The following is a 27,665-nucleotide window of genomic DNA, read 5'->3' as shown; positions in this document are numbered from 1 at the left end:
TTCCGGAAGTCCCGTTCACCCCTCTCTTTACGTAGTACTGTCAGCAGAACCGAGTCCACGTGGCGGGAGATGAGAAACGCAGGAATCATGTGACACACACACACACACACACACACACACACACACACAGAGAAAACGCTATTTTTAAAGAAAAGGGAATATGGATATTCAGAGCCAACCAGTGATCTTTGCTGCAGACTGAAATCGACAGTGTCTGAGCAGACTGCAGTGTTGAGTCTTTGCAGGCCGGACTGGGTGGAGTCTTCACTTAGGTCTTCGGATATCCTTCAGTTAAGTTTATTGATGTGAAATGTTGGGGCCTGGAAGCAGAGGGTCAAGAAAGAAATCATGAGATGTCTTCGGCACAAAAAAGGTGGTTTTATGAAAGCAGGGGGACGGGACCCGTGGGCAACAAGAGTTGCTCTGGGGTTGTGAGGAGGAACTGGTTACACACTTTCAAGTTGGGAGGGACTTAGGGGTGGCCGAAATGTCGAAGGAATTTGGAAGCAAGGTTTCCAGGACCTTGAGGGTCATTTACTATTGTCTAGTAAAACCTTAGTCATGAGACCCTTCAGGTGCATATCAGTGGGCCACATGTTTGGAGGATGATTGCTAACATACATCTTGGGGGGTAGAGATAAAGGAAATTTCCGAAGGGATTTTTATATGCTAAAGACTTACAGGATACTGGAGGTGGGGCTGATGGCAAGCTAAGGTTGCCTTTTGCTTTTAGCAAAGTTCTGACATTGAGGCAGTTGAGTTCCTGGAGGAAGGTCACTCTGCCTGTCCCAAGCACTTGTCAGTGGGCCATAAGTTGTAAGGAAGTTTAATTAAAATATCTTTTACCTTTGCTCTCCATATCATTTACTGTTTTCTCCATAGAGTACTTGCAGATCTTTTGTTAGATTCAATTCCCAAGTACTTAGTAGTTTTTGTTTGTAAATAGTTATTTTTTACACTTGCATTTTGTGAATGCTCACAATAGAGGACTGTCACTGATACTTTTGTGTCCTGTACTCTCTTATTCTCATTTTCTAAATAGACCGTTATCATGTGTAAATAATGGCAATTTTGTTTTTCTTTTCATCCTTCTGCATTTTCTTTCATAGTTGGTTAGTTTCGGCCTCATTTTCCTGTGACTTGTATTGAATGCAAGAGGTGGTAACAGGCATTCAATCTGTTAATGTGTAAATTACATTACTATATTTTCTGAGATTTCTGAGATAAATCCTAATATAGTACATTATTTCAGATAAGATGATTATTTTTTAATCATTGTTGGGTTGAGTTTACTAATATTTTATTTAGGATTATTTTATCTGTTCATAAATGAAAAACAAATTGTCTAATAGTTTTTCTTTTTTGTAATGGCCTTGTCTGGTTTGGGAAGCAATGTTATATAGCCTCAAAAAATTGCTCTCTCTCTCTCTCGCACTCTCTCTCTCTTTTTCTCTTCTCGAGAACAATGTCTATAAGATAGTATGTCCTTAAAGGTTACATAAACTTCACCTATAGATTTTTGGTGGGTAGATTTTTTTCAGTATTATTTCAGTTACATTAATGGCTAGAATTAGTCCAGTTTTCTGTTTCTTTTTGTAGGTTTTTATGGAGGTATATAAAGAAGTAAACATTTATAAAAGTAATTATATAAATGTACTTTCTTGGATTTTATTTTATTTAACATCATATTTGAGAGATTCATTTATATTGCTACATATAATTGTAGTTTGTTCATTTTAACTGCTGTATAATTTTATATTACGTGATTACACCATAATTTATCCACTTCACTTAGTCACATTTGGGTAGTTTCTGGTCTTTGCCTATTACAAATGATGCTGCTGAGAACATTCTAGTCCATGCCTTTTGGTGGACATGCGTTTTCATTTCTGTTGTCTAGGAGCAGAATTGCTGAGGTAGACACGTGTGTTCAGCTTTAGTAGATGCTCCTGAACAGTTTTCAAAAATGATTACCAATTTTTTTTTCTTGAATAAGTTTTAGTAAGTTATATTTTTCCTAGAAAACAATCTATTTCATCAAAGCTATTGGTATGAATAAAGTTTTATGTTTTTTTAATGTCTGCCATGATATCTCTTGTATTATTCCTAATACTATTTATGTTCCTGTCTTTGTCTTCTCATCAGCGTTGCCAAGTTTTCCATTTTACTTTAGTTTTCAAACAACCAACATTCAGGGCACCTGGGGGGCTCAGTTGGTTAAGGGTCTGACTCTTGATTTCGGCTCAGGTCACGATCTCGGGGTTATGGGATCAAGCCCCACGTTGGGCTCTGTGCTCAGCACAGTCTGTCCCTCTCCCTCTGCTCCTCCCCATCACGCTTGCTCTCTCTCTCTCTCTAAAATAAAATCTTAAAAAAAAAAAAAAATTGGATTTTATTGATTCCTTCTATTGTGTCTTTATTTTCCACTGTATTAATATCTGCTCCCAGCTTTCTCAACTAGCATCTGCTCTCATTCTTTCTAATTTCTTTAGATTATTGTTACTTTCTCTAACTTCTTGAATGTACTTAACTCTTTAATTTTCAGTCTTCATTTTCTTTAAGCTCAATATTTTAAAATTGTATCAACTGTTTAATTATATCCCACCAGATTTGATAAGTAATAGTCTCAATTTTATTCTTTTTTTTTAAAGATTTTATTTATTTATTTGAGAGAGAGAGTGTGCGCGCATGTGCGCACACACACACATATGAGTGGAGGGCGGAGCAGAGGGAGAAGGGGAGATAGAGAATCTCAAGCAGACTCCATGCTGAGTGTGGAGCCTGATGTGGGGGGCTTGATCTCAAGATCCTGAAACCATGACTTGAGCCGAAACCATGACTTGATCCAAAACCAAGAGTCAGATGCTTAACTGACTGCGCCGCCCAGGAGCCCCTCAGTTTTATCTACTTTTACCTGTATTCTAATATCCATTATGATTTTTCCATTTTTGATTTCCAGTATGTGAATTTTTGTTTGTTTTGTATTAATTGTAATTTTGATATTTATTTCAAATTTAATTGCATTGTGGTCAGAAAATATAGTCTGTGTGGTATTTATGTTTTGATGTTTGTGGACATTTCATACAGGACTTAGTACACAGTCACTTTTTGTAAATATTTTATGTATAATAAAAAAATGTATATTCTCTAAATACTGAGTACAGGCTATATACACCCACTTTATACAAACTTGTTATTTATGTTCTGTATTATTAATTTTTGTCTGTTTGATCTATCAATAGATGCTAAAAATTAAATGTCTGATGTTTCCTCTCCTCTCTTTTAATTTTTGTTTTCTATAGTTTGACACCATTGTGTTTATAAAAATAATACTGATTTGGGGTGCCTGGGTGGCTCAGTCAGTTGGACGTCTGACCCTTGGTTTTGGCTCAGGTCATGATCTCGGGGTTGTGGGACTGAGCCCCACGTTGGGCTCTACACTCAGCATGGAGTCTGCTTGTCCTTCTCGCTCTGCTCCTCCCCCCTTGCTCACTCTCTTTCTTTCTCTCTCAGATCAATAAAATATTTTTAAAATAATAATACTGATGCATCGCAGTGATTTTTATCTCTAACAATGCCTGTTTTGCCCTTGAGGTCTAATTCATTTGACATGAATATAGTGACATGACATCAGGTTTCTTCTGTTAATACTGCTCCAATACTTCTTTTTCCATCTTTTTCCATCAAGTTGTCTATGTTTTTATTTATGTTTTAGGCTTACTGTTGGGGGTGGGTAGGAGAACATTTCAAAATGGAGAATTTGTCCATGTATATTTATTATGATCACTAGTATGTTTGAATTTCTTTCTACCAGTATCTAAAACAATTCTGTGTAATGTGTCTTTTTAATTTCCCTAATTTTTTTCAAATCTTTTTTTTAACAATATCTTACTTTTTTTAAAAGTCTTCCTTCTATATCTTAGTCATTTTAAAACTTCTGAAGTTATAGTTGTTTTCAGTTGTTATACATTTAGGTTTGCAGGGGGCACCTAGGTGACTCAGTCAATTAAACATCTGCCTTCGGCTGAGGTCACGATCCCAGGGTCCTGGGATTGAGCCCCATGTCACCCTCTCTGCTCAGCTGGGAGCCTGCTTCTCCCTCTGCCCTTCCCTCGCTCATGCACGTGTGCACACTTTCACTCTCTCAAATAAGTAAATAAATCTTGTAAAATATTTAGGTTCTTGGGGATCTAATCCTCCTATTTATTGCACATACTGAGTCTTACTTATGATGGGTTTTTTTCCTCGTGGGTTTTAAATTTTGGATTCTAAGTGTTTCCCAATTGGAGTTTTATCTATAAATCCCATATAATCCCAGGGTAAGAGAGTGGTCCTCAAGAGTAATTTTACATTTGCTTCTGCTTGGCGCCTCGGGTATACCAGCTCTATCTCAGGACCAATTCTTATGTAATTTTTGATGGGTTCTTAAAACAGATAGTTATGTAACTTCAACCTCAGATTTCTTATTTCTTAATTCTCAGGCAAGCCAAGATTCCTGCCCTCTCCCTCAGTGCAGCTTTTGGATTTGTTTTTTTCTCATCTTCTCTTTCACTGAGGGTGTTGCCATTTGAGGGTTGTGCCTTTATGTAGGTAATGAACTCAGAGTCACTACCTCTTTCATACCCGACACCTCATCTCCTGAGCCCAAATAGATGATAAGACCCAAATGGGTTCTAGGTTAACAGGATGTGCTCCCCCTTTACCCCCAACTTTGCGTACTGTTTTGGTTTTCCAGAGCTTGTTTCTGGCACCTTGGGACCTCCGTTTCTTCCTTTTATGTTCAGCTATGCATGTAAAATATTTTTTTATTTTGTTGAGCATTTTTAGATGTTTATAGGAGGAAAATTTTCATGTTGTCTTAGTCTGTAATTTTCCTAAATCTAGAAATAGAGATTTAAATTGATAAACAAAAATATTGACAGATAGCTAAAAACATAAATTTTTGAAAAGCATCATGCAGTGCACATTTTTCTTCACATGGTGGCTTTTTTCTTCACTGATGACATAGAATAAGCAAGAAATGACTTTGGCATCAATGTAAGTTATACATAGAGCTGCTCAAGAGGCCAGTTCTGGTCCTCACTTCCAAACTTCTTGTCCCTTTGTGTGGGTTTGCCTTTGCGTGCTCTCCCCTGTCCCTCAAGCTGGGTGTTATCCCCACCTGCGGACCCCCTCCCCCTCGAGTAAGCCTGCTCAGAATTTGTTTAACTGAAAGCAGGGGGAAGGGAGGAGGAGGAGCTCCGGGTTCCTGGGGAATGAGCAGTGGATCAGCCTTCTCTCCGTGTCGTCTTCCCTGTCCCGTCCGGCAGAGCCCTGAGCTTCTCAGGCCAGAGGAGGTGGGATGGGGCCAGTGGGGCTGAGGTTCAGAACGTTTGAGTTCATCCTCCGTTGCCTTCCAGAGCCAAGTTGCACAAACAACTCCGGCAGTACTGTTGCCTCCTTTCTCTCTGGGCTCCTCCTGCAGGCTGTTGATTTCGTCCTGTTGGTTGAAGGGCGATGTGATACTTTAGGGTTTGGATTGCTTGCATTCAGCAGCTCAGTATGACGTTTTCCCCATCTATGGATGTGATTTCATTGCACGAGAAAGCCCTTCCAGGCATTAGGATGGTTCTCCTTCTGTGTCTTATCACTGTGTGTTGGTCTATTTCTAGGGAGGAATGATCAATTGGAATCGTCTTTTCCCTCCTTTACGTCAGCGACGGAATATAAACTATCAGGATGGTCGGCGGTCAGAACAACAAGCATCTCCTCCTCTTGAGGTTTCTGAGGAGCAGGTAATCAGTAACACTGGTACTTCTCCTAAACCTGTGCTTCACACTCGAAGCAGTTTTGCTGAACAAGAAAGAAATCAAGTGTATAAATACGAAGCTTTTGATGACAGTCAAGCTGCTGCTGGTAACAGTGACAGACACTTGGACTTTTATCGGCTACTGTGGGTCTTAAAGTTTGAGGAAGGCATGATTTGGGGGAAAAAAAACATTGTGATCACTTATTTTGAAATATATAATACTTTATATATACAGGAAGCTACTGGCGTTTGTTCTCTATGAGAGCTAGGAGAGAACAAGACAAGGCAGGGAGGGAGTGGTGCTTCTCTAGGTATAACTTTGGTATGGTTTTGACTTAGGAATCAGGTTAATGTTTTACATACTCAGGAAGCAAATCAACAATAGGGACAACCATAAACTAGAAAGAAACAAGTGATCCAACTGTATTTTAAATGAATAACATAATCATAGGAGGAAGGGAAAAACTAATTTTAGTAACTTTTGAACATTATATACCCTCAGTCTAAAGAAAAAGAATTGCAGAGAAATCTTAAGGTCTTCCTAGGTTTATGTTCATAGTAGTATGAGCGCAGCAATTCTGAAATTATGTTGTGTGTATTGTAGATTTGAGCAAATGAGGAAATAGGTTGATCTTACTGTAGAAGAAGGAAAATACAAATTCAGAACAGGGGAGAGCAAGGAAGAACCCTGTGGGATTAGATTGGAAGTAGAGGTATCAGCATAAACTCATGATTTAATAAGTGTGTGTGTATGTGTGTGTGTGTGTGTGTGTGTGTACGTACATACATGTGTCTTAGCTCTGTCAACCTAAAGCGATCAGAAGCGATGGCATCCCAGTAGCACTGACCACGCCTGGTGCCCAGATCTAGTTTCTAAATATGTTGGCCCACTGACAGAAATGAGCCTCTTTAGAGAAATGAAATGGTGGGTCACAGGCCCAGGGTTGTGAAGGAACAAGATGACCCTGGACCACCACGCAAGGAATTTAAGGAAATGCTTCATAACTAAGGGAGCAGGCCCCAAGGACACCAGAGCCAGCTTGAGGGGGCCACACGACCAAATTGGGGACATAAGATTTGGGTATCAAATAAGGACAGGGGCGCCTAGCTGGTGCAGTTGGTTAAGCAACTTTTGGTTTCGGCTTAGGTCATGATCTAGGGTTGTGAGATCGAGCCCCGCGTCAGGCTTTGCGCTCAGCACAGAGTCTGCATAAGACTATCTCTCCCTCTCCCTCTGCCCCTCCCCACACACACATGCACTGTCTTTCTCTCTCTCTAAAAACTAAATAAATCCTTTAAAAATAAATAAATAAGGACAGTACTTAATATAATCCAGTGCACAGGGGGGTAATCCATGAGTTCATACTGATATTAGGAGATTGTGTGTGTGTGTGTGTGTGTGTGTGTGTGTGTGTGTGTCCACAAAGGAAAAGGAATGTAAAGTAATAAGGAATGATTGATGGTATTAGAAAAATCCTAATTTTGCAACTATCAGAGACAAATCAGTTTAGGTACAAATCATCAATACATGAAGAAGAACGGGCTATTTATATAATCTCAAAGTGTATCTGCCCACAAGCTGCTTATTAATTACCAAAGGAAAATAGTTAACTGTACAATGGAGAAACTGGACACCAGCTTAACCAAGTTATCAGAATCATTATACCAATAATGAACCAATAAGGCATTGTGGGCATGCCCTGAAAGGACACATCAGTTATGTATTACAATAAAAAATCCATAACTTTGATCGTAAAGAAAAAGCAGATAAACCCAATTCGAGGGACATTATATAAAATACCTGACCCATATTCTTCAACAATACTGCGGTCACAAGCTGTTCCAGATTAGAGATTAAGGAGGCACATTAACGATCCTAGACTGTGCTCTGTACCGGAAAACATTTTTAGTGAACAGACATGTGAGAGTCAGTTGGTGCAATTGGACTGTGGGTTAGATCATAGTTTTGTATTAACGTTAAGTGTCAAGGACGTGGTATCTCTGTGGACTGCGGCTAGGAAAGAGAATATTCTTGTTACAAAGTACGCATACTCAAGTACTAAGGAGTAAAGGGACATGGCGTAGGCAAGTTCATCTCACCTGTTGGAGGAAAGAATAAGAGAGTGTGGATAAACAGAAAGTAGCTGTGGCAAAGTAATGGTGATCTGGATGAAGAGTAATTGGGTTCTTGGTACTGTTCTTGAAACTTCTCTGTAAGTTTGAAATTATTTCAGTCTACGGCCATACCACCCTGAACGCGCCCGATCTCATCTGAAATTATTTCAAACTAGAAGGTTAAAAATATCTGTGAAGTTCAGAGCATTGCAATAACAACACTTTTAAATTTCCTTCTGCGTTTGTTGCTTTCTTCTCATCAAGCAAATCAAGGGCAGCATTTCATACCTGGTCATACTGTCCAGCCCTGTCCCCAGAGTACACAAAGGTCCCTCGGACCCAGGGCACCCGGTCTGGGCGGGGCTCCCACTGCCACCCTGGATTAGGCCACCATAAATGCCTTGGAAAGAAGCCAGTTGAATGTGCCTGATGAATTGATCCAGCTTTTCCCCTCATGACTTCTCACTTAGACTGATCATTTTAGTAGCTCCTCAGGACTGAGAGGTGGAGGAAGGAGTTAGTTCTCCTCCACCTCCATTAGAGAATTTCTAGGAAAATGGTATTCCCACAGATAGGAAAATAAAGCCCAATAACTCAACCTTTTGTAAGATGTTTATGGTAACATTAAAAAATAAGCTAATACTCTCCAATTCAGGTAAAAAGAAGGAGAGTTCTCTTCTGTTACCGTTTACTTGCTAGAACCATAAGTCACATTCCTTACAGAGCAGCCATTGAGGATATGAGGTATTTAAAGGTGAGACAGTTCTCAGTGTTGGCACTTTGAAACAAAAGTGTCAAAACACGGCAATGAGGAGAATGTGTGTAATTGAAGTCTTCAGGGTGTTCTAATGAATCATTTTCCTTGATCCTCCCAGAATGACAACAGGTTAACACGTTGTCAGATCCGTTTCAACAACATTTACTTCCTTGCTCTGGTATGAAGAGATGTAAATACATCAGAGGCTGTTTTTAACATATGCTTCCTTATTCACTGATTTTCAGTGGTTGTTTCTTGTGTTTCTTGATTATCGTGAACATGGCCATTACAGGCTACCATTTCATTAAAACACAGATTCTTCCCACTGTTTGTTATGTAGACTCTTGGCAGACACCTTGGCAGATAGGTGTTAGCCAAACTGTAAAAGACAAAAAAAAAAAAAATGTTCTTGCCTGCAGGATGTTTACAGTAATGTTTAGAAATATATATTTAGGGGCGCCTGGGTGGCTCAGTCGTTAAGCGTCTGCCTTCGGCTCAGGTCATGATCCCAGGGTCCTGGGATCGAGCCCCACATCGGGCTCCCTGCTCCGCGGGAAGCCTGCTTCTCCCTCTCCCACTCCCCCTGCTTGTGTTCCGTCTCTCTCTGTGTCTCTCTCTGTCAAATAAATAAATAAAATCTTTCTAAAAAAAATGAAATACATAGTTAATATATATAATCTCTTGGTTAGCTTGTTGAGGCTAGACACTATCTAAAATAATACTTGTTAGTAATCAAATAGCTTAAATGAACAAGACCTCTTTATGCTTAATTCTTCAATTAAATGTGCTGTATCTTCTTTATTTAAATATCAGAGTCATGCTATTTATTGCATTAAGAAACAATAATTTTTTAAACCAAGAACAATAAAAATGATTGAGGTTTTTCTGATGTAAAAAAATACTTCAGGAATTTTAGTGAGTCCTTTTAGATAGGAAAGCAAGGAATATTACAAGAAAGAATGTGCATCTCTTATTAAATCTAGTAATAGGCATACAGCCATAGAAAAATTTTGCCACTTTTTCTGCTTTTGCTGTTGTTAAGTTTCTGGATTTTTGGTTCTTCCCAACCTACTTTTACTGTTTTTCAACAAGTGGACTCACAACACCTTTGCCAATTCATTGTCCTTTGAAGATGCCATCCCAGCCCCTTTTAAGAATCTGTCGAAACCAAGTGCCACTCTGTCAAAACTCTTTTTAATAATAAAATGTGCTCAGATGTCTACTATCTTAAAAATAAGTATATACATTCCATTTCTCTTTCTCTTTTTCTTTTTAACCAGTAATTCTCGTATTACACCTATACTCAAGGTAACAATGAAATTTTGTCCTATAAGCATCCTATTTTTTTTAAATCAAAGGAGGAAAAAACTCACTAAGTTTGTCTTTCTCAGACCCTCCCAATCTTAGGGAAACGACTCTTCATTTTTTTTCTTAATGGGATACATGGGTAAAATCGGACCGGGAAGTTAAATGGGACTAAACCAGAGCTAAGGCTCAACAGAGGGAAGGTAAACTGTTACCGATCTCAATGTTCCCCCTTCCAGTCATGCCTCTTTTCCTCCTCATCAGCCAAGAATTACCACCCGTCTGCTCTGCATCAGGTTGGCCACTGGGCTAGGTTTCTGAAATACAGAGATAAATAAGGCATCATTTCCTGCCCTCACATGGTGCAGAGTCCGGGGTGGGGAGCCAGGCCCGGAGATAGCCCCAGCCAACTCTGCACAAGTGTCCCGGGGCCATCGAAACTAAGAAAGGACTGCCAGCGCCGAGGGTGGGGGCAGTGGCATGTGTCAGCATGTGGTGAAAAGTGCCTTACATGTGGGGAAGCACAGGTGGGTGAGGTTGGAGCGGAGGATGACCTGAGGGGCTGGGCAGGCTCCCCAGCGCCCCGCAGTGCTGCGTGAACTTCCACTTCTGTGTTATAGGCATTAAGGCACCGTGGCAGGATCCTAAGTGGGGGGTTATGTCATTGGGGTTCCCTGGAGGGTGGACCACACATGGAGGAAGGAGCATGTTATAACCGTAATGACGTATGCAACTTCTTCCATGCCTGCCCAGGAAATGTGCTTGCAATTGCTTATGAGACTCCAGCCCCGCTGCTCTATAGCCACGTAGTACGTTTATTATACATGAGACCTGTCATGTGGATTCCATTCCTGTCCTCTGAAATATTCATTGACCCAAGTAGAGAGAGAATGGCTTTCAGCACAGAAGACACTTAAGTCTTAGCTGGTAAATAGCGAAGTGCATTTAGTGTGAGAGAATCTTAATCTTAGTGAGGTTCTCTTCTGTCTTCCCATCTCAGGAACCTTCATCCCTGTCACCGTAAAAACCCACCCCAACTCCAAATGCTCAACCTGATATAAACAGTCCCCTCACTAACATGTTATGTATTGGGGGTACTTTGTACTTCTGCTGTGCGTATTTCTAATTGCAGTGAGTTGGGAATTGGTCCAGCAGTGACTCGAGTTTTGTCTGTTTTCCCTGGTGGATGGTGAGCTCCGTGAGGGCTAGTACCATCTCTTCCTGTTTCCCCCGTGACACGGAGCCTGACACACAGAGGGTGCCCAGCAGTGGTTAGAGCAGGGCTGAATGGGAAGGTGTGATCAAAAAACACTTGTTTCCACTTACAAATGCGTTAGAGAGTGGTAGTACGTGGGACTTTCCATCTGAACGCCTAGATTAGAAATAGGTTTTCTAAGAGAATACCAAAGCTAAATGTGTTGGAATGAAATATTGCGTGGCAATCGAATAATTAACCAGCTTTTGGGGAGCCTCATTCTGTTGGGTATTCTAAAAGATACAAGCCGTGGAGCTCATCCAGTCTGTCATGAGGGCCTCCTCAGTACCAAAGTCAGAACCAAGCAGAAACGCAAAAATAAGGGGACTCTGAGCAGGTCTGTAGCTGGCAAGAGCATACCGTAACCAGTAACCGTTCACTCAGCCAAGAGCTGTGATCAGAGGGGGTCAGCACTTCTGAGGAGGAGGGGAGTGGTCAGGTGACGGTGGAAGAGAGGTGCACTGATCCCCAGGTGATCTGACTGTGCCCTTGCGGCGGGGTTGCCCGGAGGTTATGTGATCGTTACAGGGACAGGGAGGGAAGGGCGAGCCACATCTCCCATGACTTCTCCAGGGGTGCTCCGCCCAGCAGGCTGTGCACGTGGCCTCGGCAGTGGCCCGCCACAAATGGGCAAACCAGCATGGGGTTGGGTCAGGCATCTTTCAGGTAGGCATCACTTCCTGCAAGTGTCAGAATTTGGGAAGTAAAAACCCCCAAAACTATTTGTTTTTGACATCCTTAGTTAAAGGGAAGTTAAAGAAAACCACAGTCCTACTTGAACAAAACAGCAGAGGAGTATCTCCCTGGGAAGAATTGCCACGCATCTCATTGGAATGAATGTCCTATTTCACTAGTGCCAAAAAGTAGTTGAATTGCAGGTAGAAGGCCAAGGTAGGGTTTCATTTATTCCCTTGAGTAAGAGTGATCTTGAGCTAGTAGGCACACATGTCCCAATCATGGAGGATTTTTTTTTTAAAAGGAGAGGAAAACCAATATGGATTTATCTCCATCTCTATAGGTTTCTTGTTCAGCAGGGTCTCTTTTAGAAAGCGTGTTATGGGAAAAACACATTCGGCCTCGTTTGCCTGGCAAGGGCTCTCCTGTGCTGCCTGCACCTGGTCAAGTTCCCGCACCCCACTGGCCCAGTGGGGGCCTCGGGCCTTGACCGGGAGCCACCAGCAGAGTCCGGCGCCGCCGGGGGGCCCTTCCGCGCGGCAAGGCTGGAGTTCCAGTGCCAACTCCTTGCTGTCCTCTACATCACATTACCTCTGAACCTGGCCTCTAGAAAGCCAGGCCTTCCACCACAGAGAACAGGCATCGGTGGTGTTCCATTCGGGTACGGTTAGGTTTTATGACTGAGCGATGTGGGAGACAGGAAAGCATAACATACTCTCTGGATGTTAACCCAACTACACCTGTTTTTTTGTTTTGTTTTTACAGAAATTAGAGAGGGGCGCCTGGGTGGCTCAGTTGGTTAGGCGACTGCCTTCGGCTCAGGTCATGATCCTGGAGTCCCGGGATCGAGCCCCGCATTGGGCTCCCTGCTCGGCGGGGAGTCTGCTTCTCCCTCTGACCCTCTTCCCTCTCGTGCTCTCTAGCTCTCATTCTCTCTCTCTCTCTCATAAATAAATTTAAAAAATTTTTAAAAAAAAGAAATTAGAGAAAAGGATTATTTAGGTGTTTAGACGAGAAACCCAGGTGAACTCTTCTGATGTTCTGTGGTGAGAAGTTTTAGATAGAAGCTTCCCGGCCATGCACAAGCAGAAGGAGGGTACTTACTGCGCTCTGAAATGGAGAAGGAATGTTGAAAGGAATGCTTTCCAGAATATTCTACGGGGCATTTTTTAAGTTTCCCGAACAGACTCCTGTGAACCTAGCCGGGCCCAGACTGACCGAGACGCCAGGTGCGCACCTGCTTGTGTCTGTGGTCGCAGGCTCTCCTGCCATGGCCGCAGTGCTTTACCAGCTTTATCATTTCGGCCCCAGGCTGTTTAGTCCAGCCTGGCCCAGTGGTCAGTTCCTTAAAGAACTCATGTCGCTAAACTGACCCCTTCTCTAACCACCACTGGGCACCTCCGTGTGCCAGGCTCTTTGTTTCTGTACTGGGGACACACGGCAGGCGTGGTCCTGGCCCCGGTGTCACCAAGCCCAGCTCACCACGGGCACTTCGCACAGACCCTCGGAGCCGCAGAGAGTCTGGGAATGGTCGTTGAATTAATGACACTCCTGTGCGGGCACAACTTGATTTAAACTGATCAGGGTGTATTTTCGGATTTTTATCTAGTCAAGACCTAGAAATGTTACATTGACATTTTCTCTTCCTTTGGATGTTCTAATAGCTAGACTAAAAAGACAGGAAGCAGCCTGTAAAGGAAACAGATTGGGTTTTCAGTGTGATTTAATGTGTTTTGTGGCTAATATATATGCTGTGGATGGGGAAGGAGGTAGAGTATCTGTAAATACCATGATTTATATAATCATCAGAATCGAACATTTGCTAGAATGTGTACAAATATAAAGTAAGGTTTTCTAAAAGTCACAGATCATGTGGGTTTTTGTTAGAATTTTATGCTTACCTTTTAAAAAGATTTTTCCAGTCTTTTTTACTTGGGCCTCACCCCATTAGTTTTCTAGGCCAGTTCTCCTGTGGGCTGTTTAATCACTAGAAATCTGTAACAAAAATCATCCTTGTGTTTATGTTTAAGCGTGGCCATATTCGGCTATGGCGGGAGGGGTACATGTGGGTGAACTTCGCCACGAGCCGGTGTTTCACCAGCGTTTCACTGGGTCCCTGGCTGACCCTCCCGCCCTGAGACTCTCCTTCTAGCTGCCCCCTGCTCACTGGGGCCCCCTGCAAACAAGCCATTTGATTGTTGCAAAAGACCCATCAGTTCTTTGACCAACAAAGGATATAAAAGGAGTAAAGTGAAAGCAGTTAAAGTGAATGCTGAAAACAAAACCCCAAGGGTGGTTTTGTCAGGTTGTGGGTACCTCTGAACTGAGGCCAAGAGGGTCAGAGGGAGGGACCCGCGCACCTGGGCCAGTCCCTCTTGGGTGGGGTGAGAATTATCACGGGGTGGTGGGCGGGGGCAGTGTTTACTGAGCTCCTGTCAGGGCCCAGGGAGCAGGCTGGGCTCTCTCATCCCCACTGTGGCAACACGGCGAGCCTGCCCTCTTCGCTCCCTGTTCTTCTGGGTCTTGTCGTGTCTGTCTGGTTACTGTCCACATTCCTCAGCCCAAGCATGCAACTCCGTTGTCCCTGGGGCGTTCACTGTCTGGGACGCTAGGAGAAACTGACAGATACACCTTCTTAGTGTAATTGTTCAGTTTTTAAAAAAAGAACTGTTAGCATGATTTCTACTTTGTAAGTTGCTTCATCTGGTTAAAGTACAAGGTCATTCAGCTGGGAAAATTGTCCAGTCACACTTGTCTTCTCACCCCTAAAAAACACAGAAAGTTCTGAAGCCAGTTTGGGCGTCAGAGGATGCATGGCCAGCCGCCACCAGTTTCTGCCTGCAGCCGACGCCCAGAGAAACCTGGCCCGGCTGTCAAAACCAAACTCGGGAGGACGCCTCCCAGGCCGAGAAATCTGTTCTCTTCGCGCCAGCCCCGCTTCTGTACCGAGGACGCAAGCCGGGCTGCCGCAGACCGGAGGGTGCCCTCTGGGGCGGGCAAGCGCTGGGCCTGCCCACAGTGTGGCCAGTGCTGCCACGCTGCCTTGGTGACCCGTGTGGCCAGCCCGTCCTCAGCACCTTCTGGACTCCAAACCACATTCAGAGTCCATGCATGGGAGACTCAAGGACCGGCTTGGGGTCGTGGCCCAGCACCCTCACCTGCTCCCAGCTCCCTCACGGCTCACATGCCGTCAGCTCCAGACTGTGAATCCTGATTTGTCAGACAGATTTATTCCCACTGGCCAGGTACACAGAAGCAGGTACTTGTTAGCTCTGCTTGAAGTCCTAGAGGTGACAGAGTGGTGACCGTGAATGCCACGTTTGGCACGCTGTTTGAAGTCGTAAAGAACGGCCACCGTGCTGGGCGGTGGTGTTGTGTTCATGGATAACAGAGAGAAGGCGGTGGAGCGGCCTGCCTCCTCACCGGCCACGGTAACTCCACTAAAGAGAGTGGTTCTTAACTGGAAGTCACTGGAATAAACATCATTAAAGATTATTTCAACCCAGGGAACAACGTAGGAAGGATTGCCTGCATTGGACCTGTGTCCCGCCCAAGTCCCAGAGCCTGTCTCCCCAAGCGTGCTGGCCGGGGGTGGAGAAAGCAAGGCGTCGTACTCAGTTTGAAGTCCCCCCAAGGAAAGAGGGAAGTGTGGATTCTGGTAATCAAATGGCAAAAATGATGTTTCATGTCTGGCAGAGCCTAAAATAGATGATCAGACAGATGACTTGAGTGTTAAGAGTGTTGTGGTCTGTAGGCAGCAGCCTGCTCCTGCTAACACAGGATGTCATCAAGACATCTGACTACATCTTGTCACTTTAAGGGATACATCGATGACATGTGGAATGGATAGAAACAATATGAAGTAGGTTTTAAACTGGTTAAAAATCTCTGAAAAAACTGTTGGCTAGCCACTCAAGAAGCAAGGGAGGTCTCAAGTGAGTTCTGGGCCCTATCTCTGATTTTGCCTGCTTGACATTTTCATCAATAATAACTCGAGTGACCTTGTAGAGGTTTGCTAATCACATTTGGGGATGATACAGTTTTGAGGGAGCTGAGTAACCTAGGAGACAATAGAATTTAAACTGAAATTAGTTTTGGTTGTCTGAGAAATGACCAGAGGCCATTTAACAGAGATGTGTGTGTTCCTAACCCCAGAAGAGCAAATACAACCTTCCAGAGTAGGATTTGAGAAGCCTGGTTTCAGGTGGAAATACCTGAGTGTTTCTAGCAGTCCACACCAGTATGACGTGGTTGCACTCACGGGCACACGCGCGTGCACCCCGCAGACGCACTGCCCTGCTGCACTGAGGGCTGGACGCCAGGCCGGCGGCCGCGGGCACGCACTGACAGGAGTGCTGCGCTGGAAGGTGTCAGGTCCGGAGGTGCAGGAATGAGGAAAGCAACCCCGGCCCTTGTCCTCAGAAAGCTCACAGCACAGTGGTGGGGAGCAGTCCTCCCTACAATTACAGGGAAAAGTCACAACCATGGTGAGCACAAGACAGAGGTTGCTGGAGCCACAGAACTTCTCTGGGGTTCCTTCCAGTCTGGGAGAATGGGAGAGGGCCGGGTGCCCCCAGAGCCAGCCGATGGAGAGGAGCTAACCAGGCCAAAGGAGGAAGCACCAGCAGTGATGGCAGGGAGGGCTCCGCAGGGCCTGGGCCAGACCAGGAGTCGGGGTGCCGGCCTAGAGAAATCAAGCGGGGGGCAGCCTTCAGACACTCGAAGTGCTTCATGCAGAAAAGGGAATAGGGTTGTTTTCTGTTATTTCAAAGGGCAAAATTAGGACCTTTGAAGTCCCATGGATGGCAACTGGTGAGAGGCGGATTCTTCTTTGATTGAGGAAGAACTTTCCATCTTGGCCAGTAAGTGGGGAGTGTTTGTGATATTCTGGGGAAGGTGGTTCTTTCCTTGAGTAGGAAATGAAAGCAGAAGATTCCTGCCATTCTGTCCACACTGTCCATCAGCCCAGGGCCTGGAGTCGGCTGTCGCCGGCGGCACCTCACGTCTCCCACGTGTGAGGGCCATGCGTCTTGCTCGCTTGCTTGCTCGCGGACGGCGCTCTCCCCAGGCCCTGACGGTTCCCTTAGAAAAGAGGAGTCAGATGTCTCTGACCACAGCCCACAGTAAGCAGGGCGCACGGCATCCATATGTGTGAATATGGAGAACTGAAATGACGCTTTATGGAAGAAAGACCCTCACTACAGGCATTTTTTTCATACTAATCCTAACCCATCAAGCGTTCATGATGCACTAATGAGGGATCACAGCCTCAGTTTGAAAGACAGCAGCTAGAACCCAGCTTCTGAGAAGTGGCCCCTGCCTGTCGGCTTCCTCTCCACAGGATCAGCCTCTCTCCCTAAGGCTCCTCGAGGAGTGAGGGCTCTGGGTGAGGGCTCTGGCCGTGTGGGCAGCCTCCTCCCCTGCCGCCTGCCTGGCTCTGCACCTCCTTCCTCCCTCCCCTCCTCACTTTGGCCCCTCGACGCCCTGCCCCCCCCCCCCGCCCCCGCGCCTGCTCTGCCCACACACACCCTGACTCCCCTAGCCGGGGAAGGAGGGCAGTATCAGGCCCTTTCTTTCCATTTTTGCACCGAGTGCATTGTTTTCTGCAGGAGAGATTAGAAATGGTGACAAAGTCCTCAATCCACAAAAGCCTCTTTGATCCACATGTGGTGAAAATCTCAACAGTTTGTGTCATTTTTCATTATATATTATTGCAAATGTATATTTCAACCTTAGTACAAAGAATAGATTCCTTTGGCTAGTCTGGGGCCATAAATATTTTTATAATACATTTTTAAATGGGAAAATAGGTTACCAATAAACTTTAGTGGCACTGCCCACTTCGTTGGAAATTGTATGTGAAAGGACAGGAAACCTCTGTATTCACAGATTCGGGATTTGTGGTCAAGAAAATGCAAGCCTCATCCTCCCTACGCTTGGCCAGGCCTCAGCCCACTTTGTGCGTGTGTTCTCTGCTGCTTCCCAGGCCAGGAACTTAGCAGATGCTGCAACTCACGGGGAAGCTGAACGGGGTATGGGCATCCAGAGGACCTCCTCTGGCTGGGTGATTCCAGGAACCTGCACACGTTTTTGTCACTGGTGCCTGCCAGCATCAGAAATAGTCTTCAGTTAAGTGATTGTTCACATGCGCAAGGAAGCGTGCCTTGAGAAGTTGTTTGCAGGAATCCGATTCGATACTGAAGGAGTGTGCAAAGTCATGTGAGCGCAGGGCGGCTTATACAGATGGGCTTTCCAGGCGGCACCCCATGGGCTCGTCCACCCTCTGCTCGTTCTGGCAGGTCGCTCGACCCTTGGGTGCTTGTTCCTTGTCTCTAAAATGAGGATTAAGGGAGATAATTGGACCTATTAGCTATATGTTAAATGTCTTTAAAATGTCGTGCCCGTTCAAATTTTTTTAAAAATAACATTTCACACTAAAATGAAAATTAGGGTCTTTTTTTTTTTTTTTTTAACCTTTCCTACAAAACTCTCACAAGGAACATTTTGGGGGCTGGTGGGTTAGTAGTCGAGTCGCCAGCCTCACCGGATTTCTGGTTGTTTCTGTTTTCAGGTTGCCCGGCTCATGGAGATGGGATTTTCCAGGGGTGATGCTTTGGAAGCCCTGAGAGCTTCAAACAATGACCTGAATGTGGCTACCAACTTCCTGCTGCAGCACTGAGAGTCCTGGGGCGGCTGCACAGGGACTGGCCGAGCGGTTGTTCACCCACAGCGGGCGCAGCCCCGCTGCCCATGCAGCCCGGGCCCCCGTGCTCTCCCGGGCGGACGTTCTCCCATGCTCTCATGGGCAAACTGGTCCCTGCTGCTCCTCCCTTAATACCAAGGCCATTACCAGTTAAAAAAAAAAAAAAAGTCTCGAAAATAAGTTTGCCATTAAATCAGCATGTATTTTCTATCTTTATTTTTTTATGGGGCATTTTCCTGAGTTTGGAGAATCATCACTCATTCCTGATATGTTTAAAATGCACTCAAACTGCAGATTTCTGTAAGCAATTGAATAGCACCCCCGATGGGAAATTACTGCTATTGTAATATTCTTTTCACTGTAATATGTCAGCCTACATTATATCTGATCATAAATGCCATGACAGGGGAAAGAGGAATGTTATTCAGGAAGAGGGTGGCAAAATACTCCTTATGGACTTTTCTCATCACTGTTTTTTTTTTTACCCAAATTTGCTTTCAAACCCCAGTGGCTGCTCGGTGTCACCCTTCCTATGGGCGATGGGCAGTATGGATCTGCTGCACTCAGTCTTGGCCAGGCCTGAGTGAGGAGGGAGAAACGGAGAAGCAAATCCTACCGGACACGGTTCCAGCCCATTTCAGTCCAGGGAATCAGAATTCTGACTCCTCCTCACTTCCATTAGAGAAAGTAATGATAGTCAAGTACGGATGCAAGATTCTGGAATACTCTATGAAACTTAACTGGGGTTCCTTTTACTCAGAATATGTACGGTTAGCCTCTCAGGCTGGGGGTGAAAACAGGACAGAGCAGGGGGTCCCCTGGAGCGGTGCAGGACCCAGCCCACATGCTCAGCGGCGCGCCCAGCGCCGGCCCAGCCCTGGAGTGGTGCGGGGCCAGCGCTCGGGGTGCTGGGGACGGTAGCGTGAGGCACAGGAAGGAGCCACAGGAAGGAGCGAGGCAGAGGTGGGCCGTGGTGAGCGGGAAGGGATCTACAGCAGGGGGACTGTTGAGATCAAAGGCAATTATGTGACTCTCATGTTCTGCAAAAGGAGCAGAAATGTATCAAATTGATGCAAATTTGGACAAGTGTAATACTTATAATAAAGTTTTTAATGTGTTTTACTTTGTGGTATTTTTTTATTAGACTTACCTAAATAAAACTTTGTTCTAGGCTGCATAATTTACCACGGAATTTTTTTTTCTTTTTTTTTGCCAATGCTCCTCTTTCTTTAGAAGATTTGGGTGTTTTTTTTTGGAAGTGAGAAAAGCCCCTTTGTTCCTGTAAGACTGGCCCCGTGAGGCCCAATCCTTAGGCTTGTTGGGGCCCTCAGGCTGCTCAGAATGGGGCCTTGAGATGACTTTCTGGGAGCCCAGCTGTCACAAGCACAGGCCCTGACTTGCTCTGAGTCTCCCCGCATCAGGGTGTAAGGACGGTGGCCGACGGGCAGAGCGTCCCCAGCTACGGTCAGTCACAGGCCAGTGGCTCGTACGAGACAGGCTGAGAGCACTGGGGTGCCTTCAGCTATGAACATCGGAGCCAATCTGGATCCACCGGCGCAAAGGTCCCAGGAGGAACACCCCGTATCCGGAGACCCACCATCTCCTAGGTTCCTTCTCTTGAACAGCACTGAGCAAAATCAAGCCAAACCGGAGGCAGAGGCTTCTCAGTGCTCAGCTCCCAGAGGACAGGGAGCAGACAGCAGCCCCACTTGGAGGATCCCAGCGTGTGGCCTCAGAAAGGACTAAGCACCCTGCAGTTCTGGTTTGTTTTCTGCAGCAGGGCTCTCTCCTAGATGGGGTCCTGTCTCAGAGAGCCTCGTCCTGCTGAAGGAGCCTGTTTTCTCCCAACTCCTGGCCTCTGTTCCAACTGCCTCCAGCTGCCCATCCTTCGCACGCGACTGCCGGGCCTTTTGCCACCTTCCATAGCCCCCGCGCTCTGAGTGATCCCCGTCCCGACCACCCCCCAACCCCACACACAGCCTCGAGCACGTTCTGTGCACCTCCCTGGAGTCCCCGCTCCTGGCCTGCTGTTCTTCCTGCAGATTTTGACCCAATTGCAGCCGGCAACTGCAGGAGCTTGAATACCCGAAAACATCCCCCTGTTGTCAAGACCCCCAGAAATCCTTCAGGCTGGTGGGACCCCTGAAGAAAAACCTTTTGTGTTCAGTGCATAGTGACGCATGCCAGAGGGGGGCATCAGCACGCCATTTGGGTTGGTTTCCTAAAGTCTAGAAAAGATGATGCAGACTTCGGACTTGGTGCAAACAGTACCAAATCGGGCCTAATTTTCAAGCAAGCAGATTCCAGACTGTGCAAATAGAAGAGGGAGAAGGAAAAAGTGGTCTGTGGTGAACCCCACCCCCATCCCCCCTCTTCCCAAATCAAGGAAAGTCTGCCTCTGAAGTCCCGATTCATAAACCTAGACTGAGCTTGGGATTAGAAAAGAAAGGAAAAAAAAATTCCGGGAAATTGAGCATAAAATTGTGAACACACACCTTCCCGTACCACCTAGAGTTTTTTTCTGAGTCCCTGAGTTCAGGTTCCTGCAGCTGTGGTTCTTAAGTGGAAATAAAAGGGTCTACACCATGAACTTGAGTTTTATTTCACTCAGGTAAGCTCAAGTGGTATTTCATTTGTGAGAATCGAAGGCTGGTTTCCAGAATCCCCTAATCCCTGTGGCGTGTTTGTAAAGGGATGGGCCAAGAACGTCAAAATTGGCTTTCTGGCTCAGACTAAAATTTTAGCTCTGAAGCCTCAGTCTTGCACGTAAAGAAGACTTGCCAGAATCATGTGAATTTGCTAACCTGCTGGATATGGTTGTACCTGATGAAGAAGCCACAGTGGCTAAGTGGCGGTACCTCAACAGGACAGAGGTGGGATTTCCTGCAGAGAGGTTGGGGGAGGGTGCACCTCGCTTGGGTCTAGAGGAGGTCGGGGTGGGGGGGCTGGGGGGAGTGGTCGCCAGAGCAGGGGAATGATCTGGAAAGAGGCAGGGGTTAGAGACCTAGATTGGGAGTCCTGCTCTGGGGGTCACGGAGGAACGCAGGGACCGAGTATGGAGGCAGGGAAGAAGAGGGTTAATTTCCTGCGTTTCTAGTGGAGGAGGGCGCTCGAGGGGAGATGAGAATATCTAGCAGGGGGTCAGGGTGGTGGTGCTGCAGGACAAGGGCAAGGGGAGACGTAGCGTCAGCCCAGCGATGGCGGGTTCCAGAGGGCCGGAGCTGGCACACTGGACGGGAAGGGGAGCAGAGGTCGGCTGTGTGCACTGGTCCAGGAAATGTGGGGAAGGAAGGGTCGGCTTGTAGGTCAAGGTAACCGAGCCGGTGATGCGAGACCCTGAGCTCTAGGCCCAGAAGGGGTGTGATCGGAACCGTGAGGAGGGGCTGGCCTTGGGGACCAGGAAGGAGGCTCTGTCCTCCAGAGCCAGAGAAAGGAGACATTGAAGGAAGCCAGGTGAGTCGTGGACTTGGAGCGAAGTTGAAGTTCAAGTGGTAGTTTCTGGCTTCTTAATAAAGAAGGAAGTGAGGATGAAGGGCCCGAGGTGGGGCTGAGAGCTTGAGGAGAGTGGATAGAGCCTTGTGAAACACAGAGACGCGGTATCGGCCCCTTGCCTTTATTGCCTGCAGCATTTTGGTCCTCTGAGCCCCGGATACGTGGGAATTCCAGAGCCCTGAGAGATGTAGAAAATTCAGGCATCCGAGAAACTAGCTCTGGTGCAACACCCCCCACCCCCCAGCCCCAGGGCCTTCAGGCCGACCCACACCTGTGCCCTTCGTCTGTGTTCTGAGCTGCTCTGGGGTCTTCGGAGGACGCCACCCCGGGCTGCTGGTCCCCAGACACCCACCCTGGTCCTCCCACGAGGACAGGAGTGCCTGGGGGACCCTGGGATTGCTCCAAGGCCGGGCAGGGGGGTGTCCCCCAGTGGCCAGACCCAAATCTCTCAGGGCCTCCGCTGGGCTACTGCAAAAAGAAAAGCAACAAACAGATTGCAGGGTGACCCAGTAAATCCCAGCGGCTCACCGCGGACAAAACCTGCAGAACCCCCACGTCTGGGCCCAGCCGTGTACAGACCCCACTCAGTCTGACTTCACCTGGACTCATTAGCACCCCCACTGACACGGCAAGCAAAGCTGACCCTTTCCCTAAGTGTGGCGTCTTGATTTGAGGCAGTTCCCGGGCTCCTGGGGTGGTCGAACTGGAAGGGAACATCAATCTGGTTCAAGCCTACATTTTACAGGTGAGAAGGTGGGGTCAGAAAGAGCCCGGAGCCGGAACAGGGGCAGGATGGGCTGGAGGCTAAAAGGAGGCTTCTTGTCCTGCCGGCCAGGCCTGGGCTCCAGCCCTCAGCCTCTATCCAGGGCAGCCCCTGGCATCAGCCCCCCCCCCCCAAAGTTAGCATCTCTCCCTCCTGGGGCTCTGGCGTCCCGCTGGGGAATTCAGGCCCCTGGCAACCTGCAGGGGCCGCAGGAGGAGAGAAGGAAAGATCCATCTATTCAACCTCCAGACTTTCCCCTCGGGACGTCCTGATTGCCTGATTCCTGCCCTGCCCCGCTCAGCAAAGACCCGGGCTGCAGGTCAGAGAAGGGTGGCTGCAGGACGCACTCTCTCGTTGCATGAGGCCAGGATTCCTCGGTGGGGCCAGAGCTGTCTTTCCAAACCACAAAACGTGCCGAAAGCCATGGCCACCTAGCTCTCCCCGCCACCCCCCCGCCCCCCGGCATGTGCTTCTGCAAAACCACAGGTGCTCTCCTCACCGTGCACAACAAGTTCAGGATGCTGTCCCTGCCACCTTCCAAGGGCACTGGTGGGGGCGATGCAATGTCTCCCCCTGAGGTTTAAACTGGTATCGAGGACAAACCCCCTTTTTGAAGGTGCAACCCAAGCCGCCCACTGGATTTAATGCCTTTGGGATCTTTACAAGAGGCTGTGGGTTCCTGGGGTGCTGGGCCCTAGAGCCTTATTCTGAATGTAGCACCTCAGTGAAGTGCGAAGCCTGCAGATGTCAGGTAATCCCTCGCTGGGCGAGGCTGTAAAGGGGTACACCAAGGGGGAGCGCCTGTGTTGCGGTGGGAGAGAGGGGGGTCCCAGCTCCCTGCTCCCTTTCCGGTCCCCCTGCCCCTTCAGAGATGTGCTGTGCCCCCAGGTGGGGCAAGCCAGCCCCCGAGCCCAGTTGGCTGACTTTCTGTCTTACATTTATTCACAGGAGGACTGTGGTCAGTTTTGCTCTTTTGTTGTCTTAACAGCTGTGCACAGAGATTTGAGTGTAAGATTAGGTCACGATGTTTGCCAGGAGTACAGCATTGTACCTAAAAACTCTCCGGCTTAGCACTATCTGTACAGATTCTGTAAAAACCCTAATTTCTGTCCCTGTGAACTAACCCCAGTCTTTCATCAGCATAAGGCTGCAAGGGTCCCAGAGGTCTCTCCAGAATAGGCGAAGTCTTGGCATGCCAATGTGTGTGGCGGCTAAGTGTTGCCTCCTCAGCAGGTGGGGGCCGTGTCGTGCTTAAATCTGCACAAAGATGAATGTGATGTCAGCATCTGTGGCTGCCTTATGGTCAAAGGGGGGAATGAACTTACTTTGTTCAAGCAAAAAAGTCAAGCGATCATCGAGGAGCCAGCCTGCTGAGCGGAGTGGGCACGCCGCGGCCAGCCCTTGTCCCGCCTGGGAAGACAGTCTGAATGTGAACAGAGCCGCCAATAAGGCCAAAAATACCTGCCCAGCCTCTTAATTCCGATTGTCGGTATGAGGGACCATTTTAAATACTGATGAACTTCCTACATTCAGAGCTCAAAACCACTCCACAATGATTAAAACCAATTTGAGGATATAACTGTTTTGAGGCAGAGGAAGGAAAGCAGAGAGGGCTTGGGGCATACAGAGCGTCTGTTTTACTGCTGCTTCCAATATCTTACATAGATGCTCTATGTGCAGCTTTGTATCAGGAAATATTCAATAAAAAGCTGAAACCCTCCATAGAAAGTTTGCATCCCTCTTAAGGGCTTGCAGACGTCTTCCAGAGGTTTAGACCGGGAGGCTTAGCGCACCCCCTCCGTTGGGAGCACCCCAGAGCCCCACCAGTGGAATGTGACCGCAGCCTACGGGCGTGAGAACCCAGGGGAACTTCTCACACCCTTGCTGGGGCTGGGGACAGAGCACAGCATTTCCTCAGGACTCACCCATGGGTTCTGATGCTTCCCAGGAGATTCCGGCGTGGTCTCAAACCTTAGCCCTCCTGTCCAAACCTGGTAGACAACCCTCAAAGAACACCAGACCCGGGCCCCCCCGCCGGACGGTGATGTCTGGCCTGGGCGTGTGCTTTGGGTGGAAATTAACCCACCTCAGTCCTCACGTACGCTCCCAGCCTAGCCACATGGGGTCCAGAGCCATCCACCTCAGGGAGATGCAGGGTGCAGATCTGCCAGGACCAAGGGAGGGGCTGGCTCCTGGGGTCTGGCACCTGGGGCCCAGGGGCCAGTAGCCAGCCCCTGTCGGATCAGGAGGCAGCATTTCCCACAGGCTCAGCCCTCTAAGTCATGCTCCTGGCGCACCTGATTCTCCTAACGTACTGAGTCTCTGCTGGGGGGGTCCAAGCACCAAGGGGGGAAATAACCATAATCAGCCCCCTGCCCTGGGGGTGCTGTGCTACCAGCTCCACCCCAGCTTCCCTCACATGCCCCAGGCATCCAGTGAGTGAGTGAGTGAGAGTGAGGACGAAATATTAACATACAATCTCTAAGGATGCCTGCCTGGCTCAGGTGGAAGAGCATGAGGCTCTTGATCTCGGGGTTGTTAAGTTTGAACCCCACGCTGGATGTAGAGATTACTTGAAAATAAAATATTTTCAAAAATGAACAGATTGTTTAATTTACACACATAAAATAAAGTGAAATTTCTACCCTCCAAGGGAATGACCACTATTTTTAATGCAAATGCCGGAAGCTCTTCGTCTTAAGTTGGGGACTAGTAATTACTCGGTGAATACTAGAAAGTTGAGTAAACGGTAGGTAGAACGTATATGTGAATATGTATATGTCTCTAGAACCCATATATTAAATATTTTAAGTTAAAGCATGTCAATGTAATTAATTCACCAGTCTTCTGGTGTTGATGTAACTAAGGCCTTTTTTTTTTTTTTTTTAATGATAACTGTACTGGGGGCGCCTGGGTGGCTCAGTTGGTTAAGCATCTGCCTTGGGTTCAGGTCATGATCCCGGTGCAGCGACTGAGCCTGCTCAGCGGGGAGCCTGCTTCTCTCTCTGCCCCTCCCCCCAGCACATGCACGTGCTTGTTCTCTCTCTCCCTCTCTCTCTCTCTCCTGCAAAAATAAAAATACTTTTTAAAAAATTAAAATGGAAAAACCTGTCTATGGTGGTACTGATTAGAAACTTGTATCTTTCATAATCCACACCCATATTGCACTGTTTATGAGTCCCAGTTTGGATCTCTTTATCACAGCTAGCGCAAGAACTCGGTGAAGCAATCAGGGTGCGTTTCATCCTGGATTTTTAACATGTTTCTAATGTCTTATAATTGTCACACTCACCCCTATTCTGACGGTAGGTTTGGTTTTGTTAGCAATTTACCTCCACCAAACTTTCTAAAGCATTCCACGTAGCTCTTATAAAAACAACTCCTTCTTTTCGCCTCTGTACTTTATCAGTTTATACAATAATTCCTTAAGTTATCTGATTTCGCTAACAAGAAGGTGAGACGCTTCGGGAACGAACGCAGCTGTGTCTCGAGGAGCGCAGCACGCCACCGGTGGGGACCGAAGAACACGGGGCGGCAGCCCCGCACTGCCCCCAGCTAGCTAAGTGGGGTAGCTGCAATCCCCCAAGAAGAGTGCAGACAGTTGTTCAGATTGGGAGAATCACCCAAGGGGTCCCCCGAAGGGTAGCAATAAGGACGTTGAGGGGCCTCTGCCCCCCATTTCTTATTCTGCTTCTTAGATGCCCCCCCACCCCCGAGCTCACTGAGTCGGAACCATTGGGGAGCAGCGCATCAGCAACTCCAAGGGCACCTGGTCTCCCAGCTGCCCTGCCTCACACGGGGGGCTGGAGGGAGGACCTCCTCGGGGGGTGCACAGTAGCTGACTTGTAAGCCCCTGAGCCCCCATCCCTGTCTTGCTCTCCCTGGCTCTGCCCCTCTCCTCTCGGGTCTCAGGCCCCAGCCCCTGTTCTCCTCCCTGAGGGAGAGGACACCAGCCAGAGGCTAAACAGGCAACTGAAGTCAAGCCACCCCCAAGGAACACACACAGAGAAAAGCCACTAAAGATCTACTAAGGCAGATACACAGCCAAACCCATGTACTCACGGAAAACGGGCCCTCACTCACCGGCCTTAAGGTCCGGCACAAAGAAATCCCAGGGATCTCAGAGCTGGAATGATGTCAGCGATCATCTTGACTAATGTCTTCCGTTGGCGCATGAAACAAGGTCCCAGAACTGCCCATGACTCCCTGAGGCTTCTTGGGGCCCAGCAGGCCTGGACCCCGCATCTTGTGAGGGCCCCGTCGAAGCGTCCCCTATGTCCTCACCCGCCTGTGGTGGGCGTACTCTGTAAGGGCTGCAGGTGACACGCAGAGTTCTCAAGACAGCGCTTCCCAAGGAAGGTGCCTCCAGGTACTTGACCTGTCACCTCCTCCGCCGTCCAAGTTGGCTGGTTTCACCGGCTCTGCCCGGGGAGGTGACATCAGAGGCTAAGGGAGGACTGTGGTTACTGCCCCCCTTCTCAGCCGTATCCCCACACACATACCCGAACCCTCTGTGAATATAAAAGATGAGCACCGGGATAAAACAAGAGATAAGGTTAACAGATTCTGCCGAAGTGTTTGACACAGCAGGGCGGTTGAGCGAGCGGGAAAAATCGTTAGGCCGTAGGATGCGCGGGGGGGCCCTACATGAAAGCGTCTCAATAAATTTGGGTCATTGACTTGCCCAAGGGGGGAAAGCATAATGAAACTGTGCCGTGTGTGGGACTGCGGGCCCGGAACACGGGGGCACACCTGCTCCGCCCGCCCGTCACCTGCCCTGGGACCGCGGGCTCACTCTCCAGCCTAAGGGCC

At 47.4% G+C, this 27,665-nt stretch overlaps 1 protein-coding gene and 1 long non-coding RNA gene across 6 annotated transcripts in view; one reads left to right on the top strand and one right to left on the bottom strand.

Moving 5' to 3' along the window:
• UBAC2 (UBA domain containing 2) overlaps positions 1–19,720 on the top strand; it is a 168,413-nt gene extending 148,693 nt beyond the window's left edge. The window contains exons 8-10 of one of the 4 annotated variants that reach the window (XM_025874647.2): positions 5,652–5,774; positions 16,668–16,757; positions 18,467–19,720. In XM_025874647.2, coding sequence (XP_025730432.1) covers positions 5,652–5,774; positions 16,668–16,730 — 186 coding nt within the window. In that variant the 3' untranslated portion in view covers positions 16,731–16,757; positions 18,467–19,720. Of the gene's footprint in view, positions 1–5,651; positions 5,775–16,667; positions 16,758–17,784; positions 17,926–18,466 lie in introns of those variants that run through there. The other 3 variants (XM_073894373.1, XM_025874646.2, XM_073894374.1) reach the window with 3 other exon arrangements.
• On the bottom strand, positions 118–27,447 carry LOC112826507 (uncharacterized). 2 transcript variants are annotated; one of them, XR_012378734.1, is made up of 5 exons: positions 26,937–27,447; positions 14,321–14,513; positions 13,797–13,890; positions 10,181–10,282; positions 118–320 (listed from the first exon to the last, which is right to left on the bottom strand). It is a non-coding gene; the product is annotated as an uncharacterized lncRNA (long non-coding RNA). The 2 variants fall into 2 exon arrangements; XR_003208956.2 differs by lacking the exon at positions 26,937–27,447 and having other exon boundaries at positions 14,321–17,368.
• Between the last annotated feature and the right edge of the window lie 218 nt (positions 27,448–27,665).

This window comes from Callorhinus ursinus, unplaced genomic scaffold, assembly GCF_003265705.2.
Source record: "Callorhinus ursinus isolate GAN/ISIS: 27379988/994484 unplaced genomic scaffold, GSC_fseal_2.0 scaffold7, whole genome shotgun sequence".
NCBI classification, from domain to species: domain Eukaryota; kingdom Metazoa; phylum Chordata; class Mammalia; order Carnivora; family Otariidae; genus Callorhinus; species Callorhinus ursinus.
This window is presented reverse-complemented; position numbering and strand designations above follow the sequence as displayed.